This window comes from Cetorhinus maximus, chromosome 1 (assembly GCF_964194155.1).
Source record: "Cetorhinus maximus chromosome 1, sCetMax3.hap1.1, whole genome shotgun sequence".
Taxonomy (NCBI): domain Eukaryota; kingdom Metazoa; phylum Chordata; class Chondrichthyes; order Lamniformes; family Cetorhinidae; genus Cetorhinus; species Cetorhinus maximus.
In genome coordinates this window covers 17325086-17347278 of record NC_135879.1, presented here as the reverse complement: position 1 = coordinate 17347278, position 22193 = coordinate 17325086, and the positions used below count along the sequence as shown (strand labels likewise).

The window sequence follows — 22193 nt, the reverse complement described above, 5'->3', positions numbered from 1 at the left end:
CTCCTGCATTTTTCATTGAACCATGGTTGACCCTCTGGCTTGTTGGTAACAGTAGAGTGGGGGATATGCCTGGCCATGAGATTACAGATTGTGGTTCAGTACAATTCTGCTGCTGCTGATGGCCCACAGCACCTCATGTTTGCCCAGTCGTGAGTTGCTAGATCTGTTCAAAATCTATTGCATTCAGCACGATGGTAGTGCCACGCAACACGATGGAGGGTATCCTCAATCTGAAGGCTGGACTTCCACAAGGGCTGTGCAGTTGTCACTGCGACAAGGCCATGGATAGATGCATCTGCAGTAGGCAGGTTGGCGAGGACGAGGTCATGTATGTTTTTCCCTCTTGCTGGTTCCCTCGCCACCTGCCACAGACTCAGCCTAGTAGCTATGTCCTTTAGGACTCGACCAGCTCGGTCAATAGTGGTGCTACCAAGCCCCTCTTGGCGATAGCCAATTCTCCACAAGCAGCAGCGTCTAATTCTTTGGTATAAAGGAAAGGGACTGGAATTCTGCTTGGAAGAACTTTGGGGCTGGAACTGGGACCATACAGATGGGGCAGAATCTTGCCCTTGTTGGGTGAGCTCGGCTGGGACGACCGGGAAGCTGAGCGCGATCGAGGCTGGAAGGCGATTTCACGCTGGGAGGGGCCTTAATTGGCCCGCCCAGTATGAAACGTGAGCTGCAGTGCTCTACACTGCCTGTGCGGGCTGGGGGAGGAGGGCGAGCACGAACTTCACACATGCGCATGAGTGCACGCTTGATAATCTCCCTGAGGCACAGAGCTGCCTCAGGGAGATGAAGAGTTAAAAAAAAAATAAAGAAATTAAAAATGTTATAAAACCTATCCCTTCATGAACCCTCCCACACAGCAGGATTGCCTCCCATTTTCCACCTCAGCGGAAAAAGACTTCCAAGGTAAGGCACAAAATTCAGGCTTTAGTATATATCCTATAGATCCTTTGTGGGGTTTCAGACACGTCACTTATATGGAACAATGAAAACCAACAATGAGCATCAAGTAACAATTTGTTTGCGTGCATGTGCGTGTGCACGAGCGTGCTGCCATTAAGGCAGTTTTAGGCTTACTTCACATTCATAGTTGGAGCTTTATCCACCTTATCAGTCCATCTGGATAAGGTGGAGGCGATGAATCCACAGACACCATTTCTCATCCAATCACTTTATTCAATGGCAGTTTGGAGGTTTCTTGAATTAGCAATTGCGTCTGTCACTTGCATTTTACCAATCTTCTGATTCACCATCAAAATATAAAACTTTTCAGAATATGTCCTGACAGTTTGATTGAGAATCCTCATCCACAGCATCTGAGGACGCTGGTGAATCACTTGAGCCTTCTCAACCTTAAGCTGCTTTCTAATTTCCTAGAAGACAGCTTCCTTAAAATGCTTCCCCCTTGGTTGAAATCTAATTTTCCCACAGTAGCAGATGCCATCACTCTTGCTGTCAGTTCCTTAATGGGTGTACATTAGTGAAATAGTTTTGGTACATTGCTATGTATAGAATCTTACTGCACAGAAGGATGCCATTCACCCGTCATGTCCGTACTGTGCCCATTATCAATGCTAGAGGACATCGTTAGCACTAGGCTTTCTTCCACAGGAATCTTGTTCAAAAACAGACTTTTCACAACTTCTATCCACATCTTTGTCATCCTATGTTTTGCCTCTGCACACACTAGTAATAATGATCCTTGCCTGTTTTAGGGATTTCCCCAGGGGCAGCTGAAAGCACAGCCTCCAATTGTGCAGCAATCTAAAGCAAGCATGTACACAAGAAGCCAGAATTGAAAGAGCACAGGTCAGGGGCTCGTAGAACTGGAGGTGGTGGCAGGTACTGGGGAGAGGCAAGGCCATGAACGTATTTGAAAACAAGGATAATATTAGAGAATAATACAGATGGAGCGGGTGGAGGTGGGGGGGGGCGGAAGATCTGTGGGCAGAAGACTCTCTCCCCACCCTCAGAAACATCGTCAACATCGAGTTGACATGCTCCACGCCGATTGCTCTGCAGCCAAAAGGCAGACTAGCGAGGGCCGACTGGGACTTCCGCCCCTCACTGGGGAAGAGGTCCCACCCTGTGGAGCTGCTGGCCAGTTGGATTGGCCAGCACCTCCACAGTCCCTGCAGCACCAGGAAGGCGTCAGTGGCCACTGCTGGGACTGCAGGAGAAGGCGACAACCAAGGCACATAGATCCCTGGATCAGGTAAGTCTGGGTTCTTGGGCCAAGAGGGTTCAGGCGGGTTAGGGATAGGAGGGGAGGGGGGTGGGTAGAAAGGAAGGAGGGGGTTCAACCTAAGGTTGGGGGGGGGGGGGGGGGAAGAAACACCCCACGATCGGCACAGGGCAGCCCCCAAAGAGTGACCCACCCACTCCTTCCCACCCTTCAGCGTTTGAGTGAAAAAAACAAAATGGGGCTTCCCGCTCCCACCCGGCTGCCCACGCCAAATGTTTTACGGCGTGGGCAGCATATTATCAGGGTCAATTGGGTTTAATGACAAGCCTAATTGACCCTTAATCATTAATTTAAATATGGCGGGTGGGCAGCCAATTTCAGCACCCTCCTGCCCACCTGCCCCCGCCCTGTATTATGGCCGTGGGGGTGGGCGGGAAGGTGGTGGGATGGGCGCCCACCTTATTTTACATGTTCCTCAACCCCCTCCTATTTTACATGTCCTTCCCCCACCCCTGCCCCCCTCCCCCAAAACGGGAAACATGTCCGCCAGGGACACAAAATTCAGCCCCAGGTGTTGCTTATCCAGAAACCAAAGTAGGTCAGCGAACACAGTGGTGATGGGTGAATGGGAATTGGTAAGAGTTAACATATAGGCAACAGAGTTTTGGTTGAGCTTAAATTTATGCAGGGTGGAAGATGAGAGGCCGACCAGGAGTACAATGGAATAGTCAAGTCTAAACGCTAACAAAGGCCTGGGTGAGGCTTTCAGCAGCAGATGTGCTGATGCAGGGATGGAGATGGGCAATGTGACATAGGTGGAAGTAGGAGCTCTTAGTGATGCCACGGATGTGTCTTTTTTTAATTCAGTCACGGGATGTGGGCTTTGCTGGCTGGGCCAGCATTTATTGTTGAATGTTCAGTTGGAGTCAAATGTGACATCAAGGTTTTTGGGGGTTAAAATTTCTCTTTGTGCTCAGCTACTGTCACAAAAACAATAGATCTCTGAGTGATGCAGCATGGTTAGCAGAGCGTCATTTCTAAAAGATCGTTCTGATGTTCTTATTCATGGGACACAATTCATTGCCCTTCTTAAACGCGATCCCCAAATAGTGAGAATCCAAAGTCGTAATTTTCACTGATGTGTTATTCAGAGCCTTGTCAAGATTCAAAGTGTCAAGCTGTGATTCATGACAATGTTTCTTTTTCCAAATAATCTTTTTAACAGTGTTATATTTTTGTACCAACCTTTGGTTTCATGTATGTGTTGTGTGGAAATATCATTTGCAATTTCAATAATAGAGAGAAATTATTCATTTATTTTGTCTGTCAGGATATTATTGCTGAGGTAAGTGTCTATCTCATCCTTTATAGATATTTACTTTATAGATCTCATTGGCATCAAGCACAAGGTGCTTAAGTAGATAAATGAGATAAATTTAAGGAATTCTAGGCCTAGCTGATTCTGTGAAGGAAGCAGTGTTCCAGAATGTCAGATGTCCTTCCTATATTCTTGACTAAAAGTCCTAATTATAGGCTGTGATCTTTACCCGCTACATGGACTAGTTTCAAGAAGTACCAGATGCATAAATGCTCCCACAGAAGAATCCAGCCTGGCTTTAGTCAACTCATTTTCAGGTAACAAAAATAAAAATAGCTGGAAAAACTCAGCAGGTCTGACAGCATCTGCGGAGAGGAACTGATGAAGAGTCATACGGACTCAAAACGTTAACTGTATTCCTCTCCGCAGATGCTGTCAGACCTGCTGAGTTTTTCCAGCTATTTTTATTTTTGTTTCAGATTTTCAGCATCCGCAGTACTTTGCTTTAATTTTCAGGTAACTTGCACCATTTTGACTTATGAGATTTTTTGGCTTCACAAAAAAAGCTTTGGGAATGAGTTATGTTTAATTTTGTTTTTGCACAGCAAAATGGTTTTCCATAAAAAGGAACCGTGACAAAGGCCTTTTTTCTGGTACTAGGCCAGATATTGAAGACGTGTATTAAAGCCAGATGAGCCAGTTTGTCAAATGGCAGGCTCACAGGGTGGAATTTTCCGTGCCCGCTGGCATCGGGCGTCATGGTGGGTGTCAGCGGACAATATGGCAGGAAGGCCAAAAACCGGTTTCACGCCAACTTGAAACCAGTTTGCAATCGTCTCCTCTGCCCGTCAATGGCGGGCCACATTTCCCGCCGCTGCAGGCTGGGAAATTCATTGTAATGCATCTGCATATCATTATAAGCCCAGCTCGCCAAAATCACTCCCCATGCCGGATCATCTGAGCTCGTGTTTCACAGCTAAACATAAGCAATGTGCACTTGGCGAGCTGCACTTCGCTCAGGACTTGGAGGTCTGTTTGCCTATCTTGCTTTGGGCAGCACTCGCGATCATCAGCGCCAGGCTTGCAGGGAGCAAGACGTCACTTTTAGGGGGGTTCACGGGCAGGTCTCTACTTGTGAGACCAGCCATAAGGCAGGGGTGGCTTTTCAATGGCTGCAGGGCTATGGCTTGCTTGGGGAATGGGGGAGTATTGGCCTCAGGCAAGGGAAGAGGCTGGGGCATTACTGCGGAAGGGGGGCGGTATCTTAGGAGCTGTATGGGGACATACATTTATCTGTGCAAGTGACCTCTAGAGGGTGAGGGCTGAGGAGGCAGTCTCCAGAGGAGCTGAGGCCAGGTGGAGATTTGAGGGTGTTTGCGAGAGAATGAATGGTGATGTTCCTTGAGCTGGCAGTTGAGTGAGATGCCAGTGAATGTGTGATGGGCTTGCGAGTGAGAGAGTTTAGAGTGATGAGAAGGTTGCCTTACCCTGGCGGCATGGATGAGATCATTCATACATATTCCGCACTGGCTGGCCAACTCCTCTGTGCAGCTTTGGCACTGACAACCTGTGCCATCACTTTCCAAGCCAGATTGGTGACACTAATGGACCTCCTGTGGCCAGCGCCAGGGTAGAGGACATCGTGGCGGGCTCCAATGGTGTCCTGAAGGCGTCCCAGGGATGCGTCACTGAATCGGGGGGGGGCTGCAGCCTTCTTGCCTTTCGGGGTCATGTCTTCTGTGCAGCGGTCCTGGACTGGAAGCACTGAGAGGTGTGCGCGTGGCTACACTTCATATATGGCGCCCAGTGTGAGGAAGTGGCGAGGTGATGGCAGGCAAACCAGCGAAGCAGCATGTTCCCGGGAATGCATGATTAATGAGATGGGATTAGGACGATACGGAGTGAAAAGCCCCCATTGCAGCCCGTGGGTAAAACATTCCTTTCCCCGCCCACTACTGCACTTAGTGCAAATCTGGGACAATTCCGCCCACAGTCTCTGTTGACAATGGATCGATTGTCCCATTAGGACAGGAGGGGCCCTATACATTGAGAATAAGATATGCTGATTTTGAACTCGCATCTCAAGAGAGAAGCAGCAGCGAGTGTGATTGACAAGTCTACTGGCCAATCAGTGAACATGGAAGAAGTTAACAGGATAGCCCTCCTACTTGTGGGCAACACAGGGAAAAGGGCAAAAGAATAGAGCTGGGGATGAAGCCTGGCCTGGGGTAGGGAAATTCACTCATTTCAAGGCCAGAATCAGAAGGTTAACCATGCAACATTATACAGGGGTACTGCGGCCTAGTTCTTTTTTTTGTTTTCAAGGAATTCCCAGAAGGAAAAAAAACACAGTAAAAACTGGGAAATAAGAATACTGGTCTGAACTGCTTTTTCCTTCTGGGTTTTCTGTAGTTAGCTGAATCAAAGTGAGATTTGGTTGTTACTGTTACTCTATGTTTATTTGTCTCTCTGTGTCAGCCATGGCTTGAGTGGCAGCACTCTTGCCTCTGAATCTGATCCTCCAGTACGGTCCTGAGGGAGCACTGCACTGTTAAAGGTGATGCCTTTTGAATGGGTTGTTAAACTGAGGGCCTCTCAGCTAGATGTAGCACTATTTCAAAGACGACATAAGAGTAATTATTGGTGTTCTGACCAATATTTATCCCTTGTTCAAGATTCAACTTCCTGTGTGCATATCTGCTGCCATGTTTCCTCCATTACAATAATGGCTACACTTCAAAAGCACTTCATTGGCTGTAAAGCACTTGGAGAGCTGGCAATCGTGAAAAGTGAGTCATAAATGCAAGTTTTTCTTTCAGACAATGTCACAAATCACACTCGGCTTAACTTCACTAGTGTTTCATCTGCCTTCAGAAAGATTGGAGAAGCGCATACGCCAGGTGAATCACATGGCATTCAGTTGAGAACATCAGGGGCTTCTATTTTTACACGCAAGGCCCTTGGACCACTTACAGGGATGACCAACACCACCGTACCCGAGAGACTAACTGAGCAAACACTAAACATGTAACAGCCATGATGCTGCTGACACTGCAATTCAATGAAATTGGGTCTGCAGGAGTCATGCTATGTCAAATCTTTAACTTGCTTATGAATAAGAGCTAGTGACACTTTCTGCCATCTGGCTTAGCTCCTCATGTGTATAACATTTTGAATTAGTAAGCCAAATTAGTCAGCCCACAACACGAACAATTCTTCTGTGTCACCCTAGTTACTGTAACATAATGAGGAACTGTTTTGGTTCACACAATTGCCCCAGTGTTGTGATTTTTCATTTTAGCATGAGCTACTTGGTTAGTGAAAGTTTTCCTTTGATACCACAATATTTTTCCACTCAACACTCAATTTGTACTCTTCCACTGACAATGCCACGAGTTAGATTTTTGATATTTACACATCCAGTTGCCATTTCCAATGAACTCTGCCATCAGCATTATCATGTGATTGCTTCTAAAAGTCATAGGCCTCTTGTCCATCTCCTTTAGGTGCTCAGGTGTGATTACTGCCAGTATACGGGGATTGAATGGTTTAATCTATTTCCAATGGCAAAATATACAGTGGTGCTCAATGTTACACATTAGTATCTCAGTGGTATCGCCCAATGTCCTTCTGGCCTGAAGATGGTGGGCCCCGTACCCTGCCATCAGACATCGGGAACCTCACTGTAATACATCAGCATACCATTATAGGGCCAGCCCGCTGGATTCACTCCACCCCCGCTGGATCGTCCGCCCACACTGGCTGGAATACATGCCGATGTGTTTCACAACAGAATATATAAGGCATGCACTTGGCGGGCTGCATTTTGCTCAGGACTTCAAGGTTTCTTTTCGTACCTTGCTTCGCTCAACACTCGCAGTCATCAGCGTCAGCCTTCACTGAGAGCACCACATCACTTTTCAGGGGGGCTCACAGGTAGGTCTCTACCTACCAGGCCAGCCATATGCAGGTGGCTTTTCAATGGCTGCGGGGCAAGCTCTTGCTTGGGGAAGGGGGAGAAGTGGCCTCAGGCAAGGGAAGAGGTTGCAGGACGAGAGCTGTACTGAGGAAGGAGAGTATCCCAAGGTGTGTGTGGGGGCACACGTTGATCTGTGCAAGTGGCATCAAGATGGTGAGGGCTGAGAAGGCAGCCTCCAGAGGAGATAAGGCCAAATGGACATGTGAGGGTATGTGAGAGAGAATGGGTGGTGATGTCCCTTGAGCTGGCAGTGAGCAAGGTGCCAGTGAACGTGTGATGGGCTTGAGTGTGTGAGTTTAGAGTGATGAGATGGTTGCCATACTCTGGCTGCACAGATGAGATCATTCATTCTCTATCTGCATTGGATGGCCAACCTCTTCTGTGCAACATTGGCAGTGGTGATCAGTACCATCGCCTACCAAGCCGAAGTGGTAATGTAGCTGCCCCTCCTGCAGCCAGAGCTGGGGTAGAGAACATCACAGCGGGCCTTCTCAGCGTCCAAAAGGCGCTCGAGGGCTGCAGTCTTCTCTGCTGCAGTCCTGGGCTGGAAGCACTGAGCACGGCTGTGCTTTAAACGTGGTGCCTGGCGTGATGGAGCTGCGAGGTGATGGCGTGTCGGGTGAATGAGAGCCAGCTCGCCATGGAAACGGTGTTGTTTGCCAGGAACGCATAAATAATGCGGCGGGTTTGGGACGATACGGCATGAAAACCCGGCACCGCGGCCAACAGGTAAAAAGTAGTTTTATCTGCCTGCTAACGCACTTCGTGCAAATCTGGGATGATTCCACCCATATTGGGGCAGATGTTTTCGGAGCATTAGAACAGGACTAGTCCATTCACCCACTACCCCCAAGCTTGTTCTGCCATTCAATTAGATCATGATTGATCTGTATTCCAATTCCATCCACTTGCCTTGGCTCCATATCTCTTCATACCTTGGTGGCAAAAACAAAAAAATCTATTTCGCTCTCAGATTTAAATCTATTAATCGAGCTAGCATCCGCTGGTTTTGTGGGAGAGCAATCCACACTTCTACTACCCTCTGCATGAAGAAGAATCTCCTGACTTCCCTCTGGGATGGCCTAGCTCTGATTTTACTCTACATTCTGGTAGAACGGTCCAAAGGTAGCAAGCCCCTATCCATCCCTCGCTACCTCCTGGAGATACACTGGGGAGCAGATTTTGAGTCCAGCAGAAAATCCATCCCCTCTAATACCTTAAAGCATATGACACTGAATAAGTTCAATAACTGTATATATATGGAAAAACTGCAGAATCACACTTAAGTGGTTTATATTTTCAATTAATGGTTAAAAAAAAAATTGATACTAGGTAAATTTCATGATACACAGGCTGTGGCATAGTTAACTTCAAACTCAATACAATCAGATAGTGCAATCAAAGCAACCTTGAAATGACATGTAAAAAAAAATGCAGATCTTTGTTTCTTTCCCGGTTATGATTGTCAGGTTCCGTGCTGTCAGTTCCAAGTGGGATTTGTGACAGGGGAGAAAAAGGGCAAAAGGGTAAAATCCAGTTCGATTGTTTGCATCTTCAGTGGCTCCTGACTAACCCATAGACCTGAAGAAATTTCAGCTATATTTAAAGTTGTATGTGTATCAATAAGAATAAAGGAAAACATGCAATAAGAAAGGCCATTTCTCCCGCATCATTCAATCCAACCTATTTAACATGCTGAATAGTTTCTGTAAAGTTCCACCCTGTTCTCCTCAACAAAGCTAAACATTTCTTGAAGCATTTGATCATTTCCATATACATAATTATCTTTTGAATCTTCAGTCTTGATATTCCAGTTCTTTTTAAAAGAATGTTAATTACTAAGACACATATTGCCATATCGGGAAGTCTATTCCATACTCATTACGCTATAATAAAAATACAGGTCTGGATTTTCACTGAGTTAGGTTGACTCGGGAGCCCTTTAATAACGGCAGGCGGGTCCCAATTCCAGGATTCCCAACCCTATTCCCGGGCTGTGCGATTTTTGGGAGTGCCTTTAAAGAGTGTGGGCTGGTTCCTGCAAAAGCCCGCATTCAGCACTTCTGACCTGGTCGTCTCCATTGAGGGGATCCTATTCCTCAGCACTTTTCACTGAGTCAGACCAGGTTTTTAAAGAGTTGTGCTTCACCACCCCTTAGGGGAGTTGTGAACCCTATTCTGCATGAGAGTACCTTTTAAAAGGCAAGTTCAAAAGAGCCCCCCTATGCCAAGTTATGCACCCCCCCATCAACTTCCCCATGGCCTTTCATGCCCCTCTACCCACCCACTATGGCCTCTCATGTTCCCATATCAAGCTCTGCCCTTCCACCCGCTCTGCACTGCCCCTCACGTCCCCTATGCTAAGCTATGGCACTTCCGTGTCCATTAACCCACTGTACACTTTCTAGAACCAATGAACCCTATATGTAGGATTACCATGGATTTATATAGTACTTTTTTCCTTCATGGGATGTGGGCATCACTGGCAAGGCCAGCATTTGTTGCCCATCTCTAATTGCCCTTGAACTGAGTGGCTTGCTAGGCCATTTCAGAGGGCAGTTAAGAGTCAACCACACTGGCGTGGGTCTGAAATTACATGTAAGCTAGACCAGGTAAGGGTGGCAGATCTCCTTCCCTAAAGGGTATGAGTGAACCAGATGGATTTTGACAACAATTGATGATAGTGCCCATGAAACTATCACTGAGACTAGCTTTCAATTCCAGATTTGTAAAAATTTAATTGAATCTAAATTCCACCAACTCCCATGGTGGAATTTGAACCCACATCCACAAAGAATTAGCCTGGGCCTCTGGATTACTAGTCCAGTGGCATTACCACTATGCCACCATCCACACACCCACCCACCCACCACCCCCTTAAATATAAGTATAGTAGGATACATAACTGAAAACACTTGAAAAAAGTTACTCATTGAGAACTTTCTCCCATGTTTGAAGAAGAGTATGAAGTTCCGGCTAATAAAAGTGTTAATCATTCAGGCCCTTTGATGACTCAAATATCACAAACCCTTGAAACCACTTCACTTGTGTAAACAAATACTGTGAAATTGACCACAGAGATCAGAGAGTCTGAGCTATCAATCAAACAATGTTTCCTCTGGGGAGTAGGTATTTTATTATTATAAGAGCTGTCTGGGCTCTGAGCTAATAGATTTTATAGGGAAAATATCTGTTGCATATCTGAAATACAATGAATTCATACACATGATCCTATTACTACAGGGATACAATTATAACACATTCCAAATGAACCATATTTAACAAATGTAAGTGCCTACTACTTCATTAGAAGAGCTGATACCTGCTCTGATTTTCTACCCAATAAAGACACTTTCACTAATTATACACCTACACACAGATATACTTATTGTCCTTCTGTAAATAATTACAAAATAATGAAATATTTATTTCTCAAACGTTTTTAAGCACTCACAATAGTAGTCTTGTTTAGTTAAGGGGAACAAGGTGATCTAGCCAAGGGCAATTCCATAATCTCAGGGGCCTCTGCGAGATGGCAAGACTGTCTTGCAACCATATCCTGGAGCTGAAACCCACTATTGTTAAGAAAGTTGGTGGCCTATTATCTATCAAATCAATATGTTACTTTCAACGAGAAGATCTAGACAGACAAAAACACTTCACTTCCCCTGTCTGCTGTTTTACTGCACTGGTTAATGCATTTGCATTAAATTCCTGTCTGAGTTAATTTAAAAGTCGGTAACAATTTATTTAAAATGAGTTAGTGACTACTATAGAAATCCCAACAAGAATATGGCAAATGTGTTAAGTGATGCACTAAAATTTGCATAGAAGAAATAACCTCCCCCAAACTAGAACTGAACCTAGAATGGGTCATTGACAAGCAGTGGAAGAAAAGTTCAGTCATAGTGCTAGCTTCATCATTCATAAACAGTTAGACATTGCCCTTTTTGATATTAAAGCACACTCCCATCTGTGTACCATCTCTGTAGTACAAGGGTCTGGCACATAGGAGGTTAATGTGGGACTGAGTACAATACCGCCCACATGGCGATGTTAAAGTAGCACATGACCCAAACCCAGGGTCAGTCTATTGTTGGACAAAGCCATCCGTACCAGCGAGCATGGAGACAGGTCCTAGCTTGTACCCTTTACTGTATATTGTAAATAGTTCTAAGAGTCAAGAAAGACTTGCAGTTAACCTATGCATGTCTACAAAGGCTTCTTCAGAACTCCTGAACTGTAACAAACACCCCACAACATGATGGCAGCTTGTGGAAAAACCCAAGACCCTGCAGAAAATGCAGAGAAAAACTAAAATGCTGAAAGACTGAGAAAAAATTCAGCAAAGCAGCCTTACCTGAAAAAAAGCTCCAAAGAAAGGCTTGGAAGCTGAGGGCGGAAATTTAAAATTCCTTATTGCAGCAGAAGACTTCCTTGAATCTCCTTTGGAAGTCTAGCTTCTATTCCCAGAGTGCAGCATCAGCAGACCTATCGGGGTGAGCTAAATCTTTTAAAACTCCAGGCTACAGCAAGTCCCGAGAAATCTTTAAATAATTCAGAGCCAGAAGTGCAGACTGAAAAAAACCCGTCGCTAGAACCCCTTCCCCAATTCAAAAAATTCCCGGCATTAAAGTAAAACGCTGAGCAAGTGAACTCTGCAGGCAGTCAATCCAGGCAGCCATTGTTGAAATTTTTTTCAAGCTGAGCACGATTGCCATTGTGGTGGAGCCCACCAAAACCTGCAAGCACAGGAAATTCCTCTGTCCCCAAGTGAATGGTGACGCCATTTTAAAATTCAGAAAGTCCTTGAAGCAGAAGTTACACTTTTTAAAAAAAACCATGGATCAGAATTCCACTCAACCACAATAATTTGGACTTATCCAAGGACCAAACCTAACGTAAAGTTTGGCGTCATTGAGAAGAGAATTTCTAAACTACCAAAGTACATCAGGTCTAAGTAGAAAGTCAGAAAAAAATCCAGGTTAATACCTTTTAAAATGGTTTGATGAACTTGTGGATAATGTAATCCTAATGCAAGCAACTGATGAGCCCTCGACCAGCTTCAATGAAATATTAAAAACCTTTGATGACTATTTTAATCTTCAAGTTGTGGAGTGCACAGGGCCTAATTAGAGGGATAGGAAACGCCTGGGAAAACTACGAAAGAGCAAAAGATATTACCTGAGCAAACCACACGAGGGCACCAGAGAAACAAAGAACTTTGAGGGCCAAAAAATATATCTTTTTGGAAAGCCCAACATATTATCTGAACTGCAGCTGCAGATGGCAGTGTGGAGCAAGCAACTGACTGTGAATGGAGGAAAGCTATCTGATGAAGTCCAAAATACACAAACCATGCAAATGGAAAATGAAATAAAATAGGAAAATATTTGCATCAAAGCTCAATTGGAGGATTTGAAGCACAAAATTCAAGCTGAGCATATACCTTTGAAAATGCACAATGAACGAAAGTCTTCAATGAACCAAACTGCTCAAGATCTGAACAAACAGATTTCTGAGGCGGCACTAAGGTACCAGGAGGAAATATCACTTCTGAATTCTACTGTTGGCAAATTGAAATGGAAGTTGGAAAATCTCAACCATAGCCAGGCACAAATGCACTCAAAGAAGTTGCGACCTTGAAAGAACTGAATAACTAGCTGGCAGAGAAGATTCAGGAATGTTCCATATTCCAGGAGGAAGCCAAGAAGTACAAGAAAGAGATTACAGAGCTGAAGAAAATGGTTCGACATTTGGAAGAAAACATTACATTACCAAAGTTGAAAATTAAGAACCTAGAATAGCAAGAACAAGTAGAACTTCTCATGAAAGAGTGTGAAGAGTCTCAGAAACAATTAGCAGAAGTGCAATTACAGAATCTGAGCTTAAGGCTAGCACAGAGGAATTATGTCCTGCTAAAGATAAACTGATCAGTGTAGAGAATCAACTTTCACGTGAGAACGATGAGTTTGTAAAAGCAAAACAAGAACCATGAGAACACTGATATTCACAGGAATGATATTCACAGGAAGTAGAAAAGAAGACTTGAAACACTTAAATGATGAACTTGAAGAAGCAAATTCAACAAAGATAGACCTTCAATTAAAACTTGATGAACTTCAAGCATCAGGAGTCTCTAGTAAACACGTGTAAAATACCTGGAACAGGATAAAGAATTGCTGATGCATCAGAGCAGTTGCTTGAAAGCAGAATTAGCAACCACAAAACTGAGGAACTTCTTGAACTTAAGTCCAATCTGAACGTGAAGGTTGAGATACGGAATGTGCAAGAACAAATTCAGACTTTAAAAGCAGATAAGAGAAATTTACAAAACAGAATGACGATCTAATGAATGAATTGAAAGACCCCAAGGAGCAGTCAGTGACCATGGAAGAAAGATTCCGAACAGAACTGAATGCCCAGGTGAAGTTGTCAAACTTACGAGTTCCACAGATAACTCTGAAACTAAGACAACTCAACTTACCAGAGTTGTTGCTGAGCTGAATGAAAACATTCGGAAGTTTGATAAAACAACTGGAAAAGAAGAAAGTACTCAAAAATGTGGGTAAAATTATGAAACAAGTGGGAACAAGGGGCGGGATTTTCCGTTCATCGGGCAAGCCCGGTGGGCGAGCGGGCCAGGGAAAAGGTCCACCACCCACGATCGGCCCCAACCACGAATTCACGCTGGCTCACCAGTGTGAAAGACACACTGAAATGCTCAGCGCTGCCGGGATGGGGGCGGAGGAGAACAAGTGCTGAGCTCTGCGCATGTGCCGGGGAGCGCGCACTGAAAGCTCCCCGAGGGCACAGAGCTGCCTCAGGGAGCTGAAGAATTGCACAAAGGGAAATAAACATTTTAGAAATGATATAAGCATGTCTCCACAAGTGACTCAGTGACATGAAGGAGGGACATGTTTGAAGTGAAGTTGAAAATTTTTTTTTTTTTTTTTACACCATTGGAAACCTCATCCCAACCATGGATGAGGTTTTGTAAAAATTGCAAAGGCCGCCTGGTCTATTCGCCCATCCCCCAACCGAATGGATGAACGGGCAGCAAAAAAGTACAAATTAATTACTTGCTTAAGGGCCTTAATGGGCCTCTTAATTGTCGGCGGGCACACTGCCAACTCTCACGTGCACCCGCTGAGCAAAACATTATGAATGCGCGATGATGTTGGGATGCTCACCCGATGTCACTGCGCACTATTTTACTCCCGATCAGGTCGGCGTGCACCCATCCACGGAATGTAAAATTCTGCCTGAGGGTTCCATTTTTGAAATGTAAACCACAACGACCTCTTGACGATGGAAGCAGCAAAAAAAGTGACAAGGAGACGAGCACAATGTTCACTCCAAAAGAAACTTAGGGTAGTAACCACTAAGCAGCACAACAGCTGAAACAATCAAGTGCAGTTTAACACAAAAGAATGGAAGAAAAGGATAAAAACATACCCAGATGCCAGAACAACCTCCAAACCTACCGGAAGGACCAGCAGCGACAGAGACTGCCACTCCTCCGACTGTAGATGCGAACGAGATACAGAAGGACTGTAAGGCCTCCAGACCGCCTAAACCTTTGAATTCAAGGACTTGAAGGGTAGGGTGATGGGGTAGTGATAATGTAGAATGACAATGTAAATATTTGATAGTAATAACAATGTAAGACATAAGGTAAACTGAAGAAGAGTCATAAGCACTCGAAACGTTAACTCTGTTTTTCTCTCCACAGATGCCCGTTGGACCTGCCGAGTTTTTCCAGCATTTTCTGTTTTTGTTATAGGGTAAACTGTAATCACTTTAGGTAAAGCTCCTTTAGGTAAAGACTTGAAGTGGGGGGAGAAGAGGTGTAGTATTAGAGTCTGGCACATAGAGGGTTAATGTGGAACTGAGTACAGTACAGCTCATGCAGTGATGTAAGAGAAGCACATGACCCTCACCCAGGGTTAGTCTAGTGTTGGACAGAGTCATATGTACCAGTGAGCATGGTTACAGCCCCTAGCTTGTACCCTTTACTCTATATTTGTAAACAGTTCTAAGAATCAATAAAGACTTACAGTCTATGAAGACTTCTTCAGACATACTGAACTGTAACAAAGACCCTACAACAATTCCTAATTTCTCTTCCAAATAACTGATTCAAGTTAGAGAAACTGATTCCTCTTCAATGAGACTTACGTATTTCCCAGTTAAAGAAATTGGATTATTCTCTAGCCCGAGAAGGTCTGATTAAAATAAAAAACTCCCAGTCAAAATAATGGTCAAAGATTGATAATACATCTTGGTCAGATGAAGGATAAAGATAATGAATTGGATTGGAAAACTCACCTGCTTTGTAAATAGCAAAAACAGGCAATAACGTAAAGCCTGCAGCAGTTGCTGTACTTATTTTATTGCACTTTTAAGCCGCAGTCACAATTAGACTGAGACACATTTAGGATCAGCGGCACTACTGCAGTTAGGAAGTTGCTGTCAATTTTTTAACAAAGCACCAATCACAAGATGAATGGTTGCTTTATGCTTCATGTTGAGCCCACAAATAAAAGAGTCATTTTTCCTGCTGCCTCAAAAGCAAAATTAGTTTCAGGGAAAACAAGATAGATCTGTACAGTCGGATAGGTCTTCTGCTTCTTTTCTCATTAATGGTCTCTTCTTCTGCCCACCTCCCCCGCACCCCCTGCCCCACCAACACCACCCAGTGAAGGCATTGCTGGATTCAGTGCCATGAGCACTGGACACCAAATGGAGTGTCAACCAAGTGCAATTCTTCATGCTTAAGCTTGGCTGTCTGCATCATAGTCAAGCCTGATCCACATGTTCATTTAAGAGCAGGAGTAGGCTATCCCCCTCGAGCCTGTCCTGCAACTCCCATTAGATCCTGGCTGATCTGTATGGTAACTCTATCTGCCTTCATTCTTCACCCTTAATATCCGGTGTCTAACAAAATAAATATCAGTTTTGAAATTTTCAATTGGCCAAGCCTCAACAGTTATTTTGGAGGACAGAGTTCAAGATTTCCACTATCCTTTATGTGATGAAGTGCTTCCTGACATCATCCTTGAACTTTTAATAGATGCAATAGAGGATCACTGGACAGCAACCAGGATTAGGATCTCTTGCCAATTCTTCGCTCCCTGACTCAGGAACAATAAGGGAAATTACTGCTGTCGCAACTAACTCCAGCAAAGCATCATCCTATGGTTGGAGGCAAAAATATGCTCAGATCAGTGAGTTTTCTGCACTCTTCTCAACATATAGAGTAAAAGCAATCATTCAACCTGGGATTGATGATTCATTGAAATAAAAGCTGACAATTATCCTTGGTCTTAGCCAACTGAACTTTCAGATAAGCTCAGGGAACTGGGCTTGTGTCAAATGAAGCAGCCTACAGTGCTGGGCATAGCATGCTTTTATATTGGACAAGGCTCTCAGGTTATCAGAGTTATGCAACATCACAACAATATTTATATAGCACATTTAACATAGTAAGATGCTTCGCTGGAGCATAATCAAACAAAATTTGGCACCAAGCCATATTAGGAGATGTTCGGACAGATGACTGGAAACTTCATCAAAGTAGTAGCTTTTATGGAGCATCTTATAAGGAGGGGCAGAAAAGCAATTCCAGAGTTTAGGGCCTTGGCAGCTAAAGGCACATTCACCAATGGTGGAGCAATGGAAATAGGATCTGTGCAGAATTGGTGGAACGCAGAAACCTGAGGGTTGTAGGATTGGAGAAGTTTACAGAGATAGGGAAAGGTGGGGCCCTGGAGGGAGTTGAAAACAAGGTTAACATACCTATATAAATGTATAAAGGTTTGCACTTAATTCATCCGCAATGCTTCTAGCATCCAACTTCAGGCATCATACTCCCAACACGATGGGTGGGATTTTTCAGCCCCGCCCACCGGTGGGATCATCCGGTCCTGTCAAAAGTCAATGGATTTTTGCCTAGGCCGCCCAATCTCCCGTGGAAGATCCCGCCACAAGGGGGCTAGAAGATCCCAGCCCACAATTTGTAAAAAGGTGTCAAACAATCTCAGAACAAAAAGTAGGCGAGTTCATTCCATCAAGTACTGTTCTGCGCTGGAACCAAGAACTTACAAACACGGAGGGTGGAATCGACCCAGATTTACACAAAGTGTGGTAGTGGGCGGGATAAAGTCATTTTATCTGCCGGCCACAGTGGTGGGTTTTTGCGCTATATTGTCCACTTCCTAACTCATTAATTACGCAGCCGCGGGAAACATGCCGCCTCGCTGAAGAGCAGGCTCAAAATTGCCCACCATGCCATTACCTCCCCACTTCCTCACAATGGGCACCATATTTAAACTGCAGCCACATGGACACTTCTCAATGCTTACAACCCAGGACAGCATCGGTGAAGAGGGCCAAGAAGAGTGCAGCTCCCCACCCCCTCCGCCCGCCACAATTCAATGCCTTTTGAATGCCGTGGAGACCATCACAACGTCCTCTACTCCCACTCGGCCACAGGAGGCCCATCAGTGTCACCACTCCAGCTTGGGAGGCAGTGGCAGAGGTGGTCTGTGCCAATGCTACACAGGAGAGGTCAGCCATCCAGTGCAGAAAATGGATGAATGACCTCATCTATGCCACCAGGGTAAGGCAGCCATCTCACCACTCTAAACTTGCACACTCAAGGCCATCATACATTCAATGGCATCTCACTCACTGCCAGCTCAAGGGACATCACCGTTCACTCTCCCACACACATCCTTACATCTCCATCTGGCCTCATCTCCTCTGGAGACTGCCTCCTCAGCCCTCACCATCTTGAGACCACTTGCACAGGTCAACGTACCCCCACACATACCCTGGGATACCCCCCATCCACAATACAGTCCTCACCCTGCAGCCTCTTCCCTTGCCTGGGGCCACTTCTCCCCCTTCCCCAAGCAAGCCCAAGACCTCAGCCATTGAAAAGCCACCCCACCTTACGGCTGGTCTGGTAGGTAGAGACCTGCCCATGAACCCCCACTAAAAGTGATGTGGTGCTGCCTGTGAAGCCTCGCGCTGATGACCACAAGTGCTGCCTGAAGCATGGTAGGCAAACAAAACTCGAAATGAAGTGCATGTTGCTTATTTACAGTTGTAAAACACACGCCAACATGCCCAGACGATCCACCATGGGGAGATGATTCCAGTGAGCACGGCTTATAATGAGATGCTGAAGTATTAAAGTTAGGTTCCTGATGTGCGGCAGTGGGAAACGTGGCCCGCCACTGGAGGGTGGAGCGGATGATTGCAAACTGGTTTCACAACGGGTTGAAACCTATTTTTAGCCTTCTCGCATATTGTCATCCCCTCCCCCTGCCCCATCCGCCATGATGCCCAACGCCAACAGGGCCAGATAATTGCAGCCTTAGTCTCCCACTTACTGACTTCAGCTGTTTTGATGTAGTTACACTTTCTTAATTTGTCTAATTAACCCATTTGTCACAGGGACAAGTTGTGAAGTGGCCTGAAAAAAAAGGCTGGATCAGCAGTAAAACCGTCACACGTGTATTCAAGACACCAGACTCCTCAAGCAGAGCTAATTTTGCAGGCTTAGGCATATTCTCAAGATGGAAGACAATCCTATACTTAAGGACTTTCTGTGCGGTGAGGTAACCAGAACCAGACAACCAGTAGGATGCCCAAAGCTCCACTTCAAGGATGCTTGCAAGCTTGACATGAAGGCACTAAACAAGCATCTTGCACGAAGGAAACACTAGCTGATGACAGAGGAAAATGGTGACATAACCTGTGGGCCGGTTTGCGCCACAGCAGCTACAGTGTCTTATCAACAGTCACCAACACTGAAAGTGGTGACAACTGATAACCACTTCATGTGCGACACTTGTGGCAGAACCTTCCTCTCATGAGTTGGTCTCTTCAGCCATATGTGCGCCATATGAAGCTACCCCTCCCCAACGGATTTGATCTTCTGCACGTCCATCACCTTATATAGATGGAAAGATGCCAGCAAGGACGGATGGCTCACTGAACACAAAGAGTTAAAATTGGTGTTTCTCGAATCTGACTCGAAAGCACATTAACATTTTTTTTTGCTATTTGTTTTTCTTACTAGCTGATTTTGTTAATGGTGTTGTGGGATCTGGAGCATGGTTGTAACTATTAGCTGCCAAGATGGAAGCGTGTTTAATTTGGCCTGTTCCTTTTAAGGTCGCTGCTTAGGTACATCCCTTAGGTAAGTGACCCAACTAAGCTTACTTAGCAGCTAGTTGGAGTTGAAAGTTTTAGATTGGCAGTCGCTTGGCTCATTTCTTTCAGGAAAGGCCAGGTTATCGCAAGGTCAGATAAAAAGACTGCAGAAAATGACTTCCTCTTTTCGTATTTTTTTTTAAATTGTTTAGTTGTGACTTGTCAATATTTATCTGCAATGTCTGGAGAGTTTTGCCTGAGGTGCACCTGGAATACAAAATGCAACAAATAAAGATATGTACTATTGAATGTCCCATGGCAAATCTTGTGGCTAGTCAGATGGTAACTTCTATAAGGAGGGCAGTGTTATACAATATAATGCAGAATGTAAAATGTTCATGTTTCAGGATTCTTGGGGGGTACTAAAGGTGAATCTGCGTTACTTTAAGGCCAGAAAGTCCAACTGCTGTTAAGTAATATAACAAGTCATATAAGTATCAAATTTGAGGCTATGGACATTCAGACTTCTGTCATTTGTATTCCTGGAGAGTTCCTGTGACTGGGAAGTGTGATATAAATACTTGAGTGATACACTTGAAGTATGATAGCTGTCCCATTTTATATTATACACAAGTTGCATGATTCAAAAGAGGATCCAAGTGATTTATTTCCCCCTCGGCACTGCCATTTTTCTGCCTTAATAGCACAGCAACTGAAGCTAAGAGCCAATGCAACTCTGGACCAGTGAAAAAAGAGACAGCCTTTGAATCTGAAGTTGCCTCGTCAGTATATTTTTCCTCCTCTTCACTGTGGGGGAGAGCAAATGCCCATGGTTAAGATTGGGAGCTCACCAACTCAAAACCTGGGATCCCTAATCCACAGCTGCAGAGATCTGTACAGAAGCTGCAGGGAATGCGAAACATTACATAATTTGACCAACACAAGAGTTTGAAAGCCAGTGGTGAAATAGGTAAACAATAAAAATAACACACGTACTTGTATCTTTTCCATCAATTGTACAATTTCCTTAAAGCTACACTTCTCTGTTACTTTCACCTATATGGTGAGAATTCTCAATATTCTCTGCAGCTATACAGGATAATCCTTATGCAATATGTTTACTATGTAAACCACTTCAACTGATTCTATGCACAAGTTAGAAAATGTATTACAGCTGGCTAATCTCCCACAACTTTGTTCACGAGTAGTCTGAAGTTGTTGTGATTACACCTGCTAAACTGGCTATCTCTTTAAGACCACTGCTGAAGTACTCCATGCAATGAATTAGTCTAACTAGGCCAATTAGCAGCTAATTGATTTCTGAAGGTTCAGCAAATTGCCAGACACTTGGCTTGTCTTCCTGGGAACAGACCGGTGTGCCTCAAGGTCAGAAAGAGATAGTCGGCTTGTTTTTCACTTTACGAACATAAAGCTCTGTTTTGATGTTGTTTTTGTAATTCACCTTGGACTGTGAAGGAACTTCTCAAAGCTTATAGTGATCTACAATGTAAACTGTCATACAACCACCAGCCATAACTTTCAAGACTCTAGCCCACATCTGCGGCATTTATACTCAGAACGCAGTCCACCCAGCTTATGAAATCTCATACACCTTCAACTATTTTCAGCCCAAAAGAGTAATGCCAGGTTGTTAGGTAAAATTCATGAGCACTGATGTATTTTGATTGTATTGATGTTAATTTAGTGAGATAACATATAGGTTGTTTCACCTTTTATGGTTCAGTGCTGTTTGACATCTTGCAAACATTACTGCAAGACGAAAATGTTCTGAAATTTTAGGGTAGTGGCCAATGGTTTCTGTAAAAGATAAAGCGTGATCCTCTATCTTTAGAGGTGGACATTGACCTGCCCCAGAACCGACCTGAAAGGTTAACTCTGTCTCTCACAGATGCTGCCAGACCTGCTGAGTATTTCCAGCATTTTCTGTTTTTATTTCAGATTTCCAACATCTGCAGTCTTTTGCTTTTGCTTCCAGAACCCTGATTCCCCTTTTTTTTTCCCTTGCCTTTCTGGTGAAGGCGTCTAGCACATCCAAATTATTTAGCCGTCTTTTAGTCATTTCACAGGTGCACTTGCCAACCTAAGGAGCACTGTGTTTTCAGCGTTTCCCTGCCTTTGTTTTTTTTGTTGACGCTTACCTTGTCTGGAGCTGGGAACTGGAGCTGGTTGACGTCCAGTGGCGTGATGAGAGGGATGGTGTCAAAGCCATCTTCGGTGGCCGCAGCCTTCCCGGTGCTTTTGTCAGCCAGATTGTTTCCTAACTTCACCATGGCTGCAGAGGACAGACGGATCAGGCAAGAGCGGCTTTCTCTATTCAGAAGCTTGGGGGCGGGGGTTGGGGGGAAAAAAAGAGTGCAAAAAAAAAACAACAATGAAGCAGATGGAGCTTTAGAGAAACAAGTCTGGAAATCAGCAACCTCCTGTCAGAATTCAGCACCGTCACAATACTCAGGGGATCCTCATGAAATGTGGAGATAGATATTTCTTGTGCCTCTTTTCATTTTGATTCCCCC

The 22193-nt window shown here is 44.6% G+C and overlaps 1 protein-coding gene across 2 annotated transcripts in view; it reads right to left on the bottom strand.

Annotated features, from left to right (window-relative positions):
• Positions 1–22193, bottom strand: part of LOC144677487 (neuronal vesicle trafficking-associated protein 1-like) — a 52930-nt gene that overhangs the window by 29831 nt on the left and 906 nt on the right. The window contains exon 2 of one of the 2 annotated variants that reach the window (XM_078537597.1): positions 21819–22001. In XM_078537597.1, coding sequence (XP_078393723.1) covers positions 21819–21950 — 132 coding nt within the window. In that variant the 5' untranslated portion in view covers positions 21951–22001. Of the gene's footprint in view, positions 1–21818; positions 22049–22193 lie in introns of those variants that run through there. The other variant, XM_078537639.1, reaches the window with a different exon arrangement.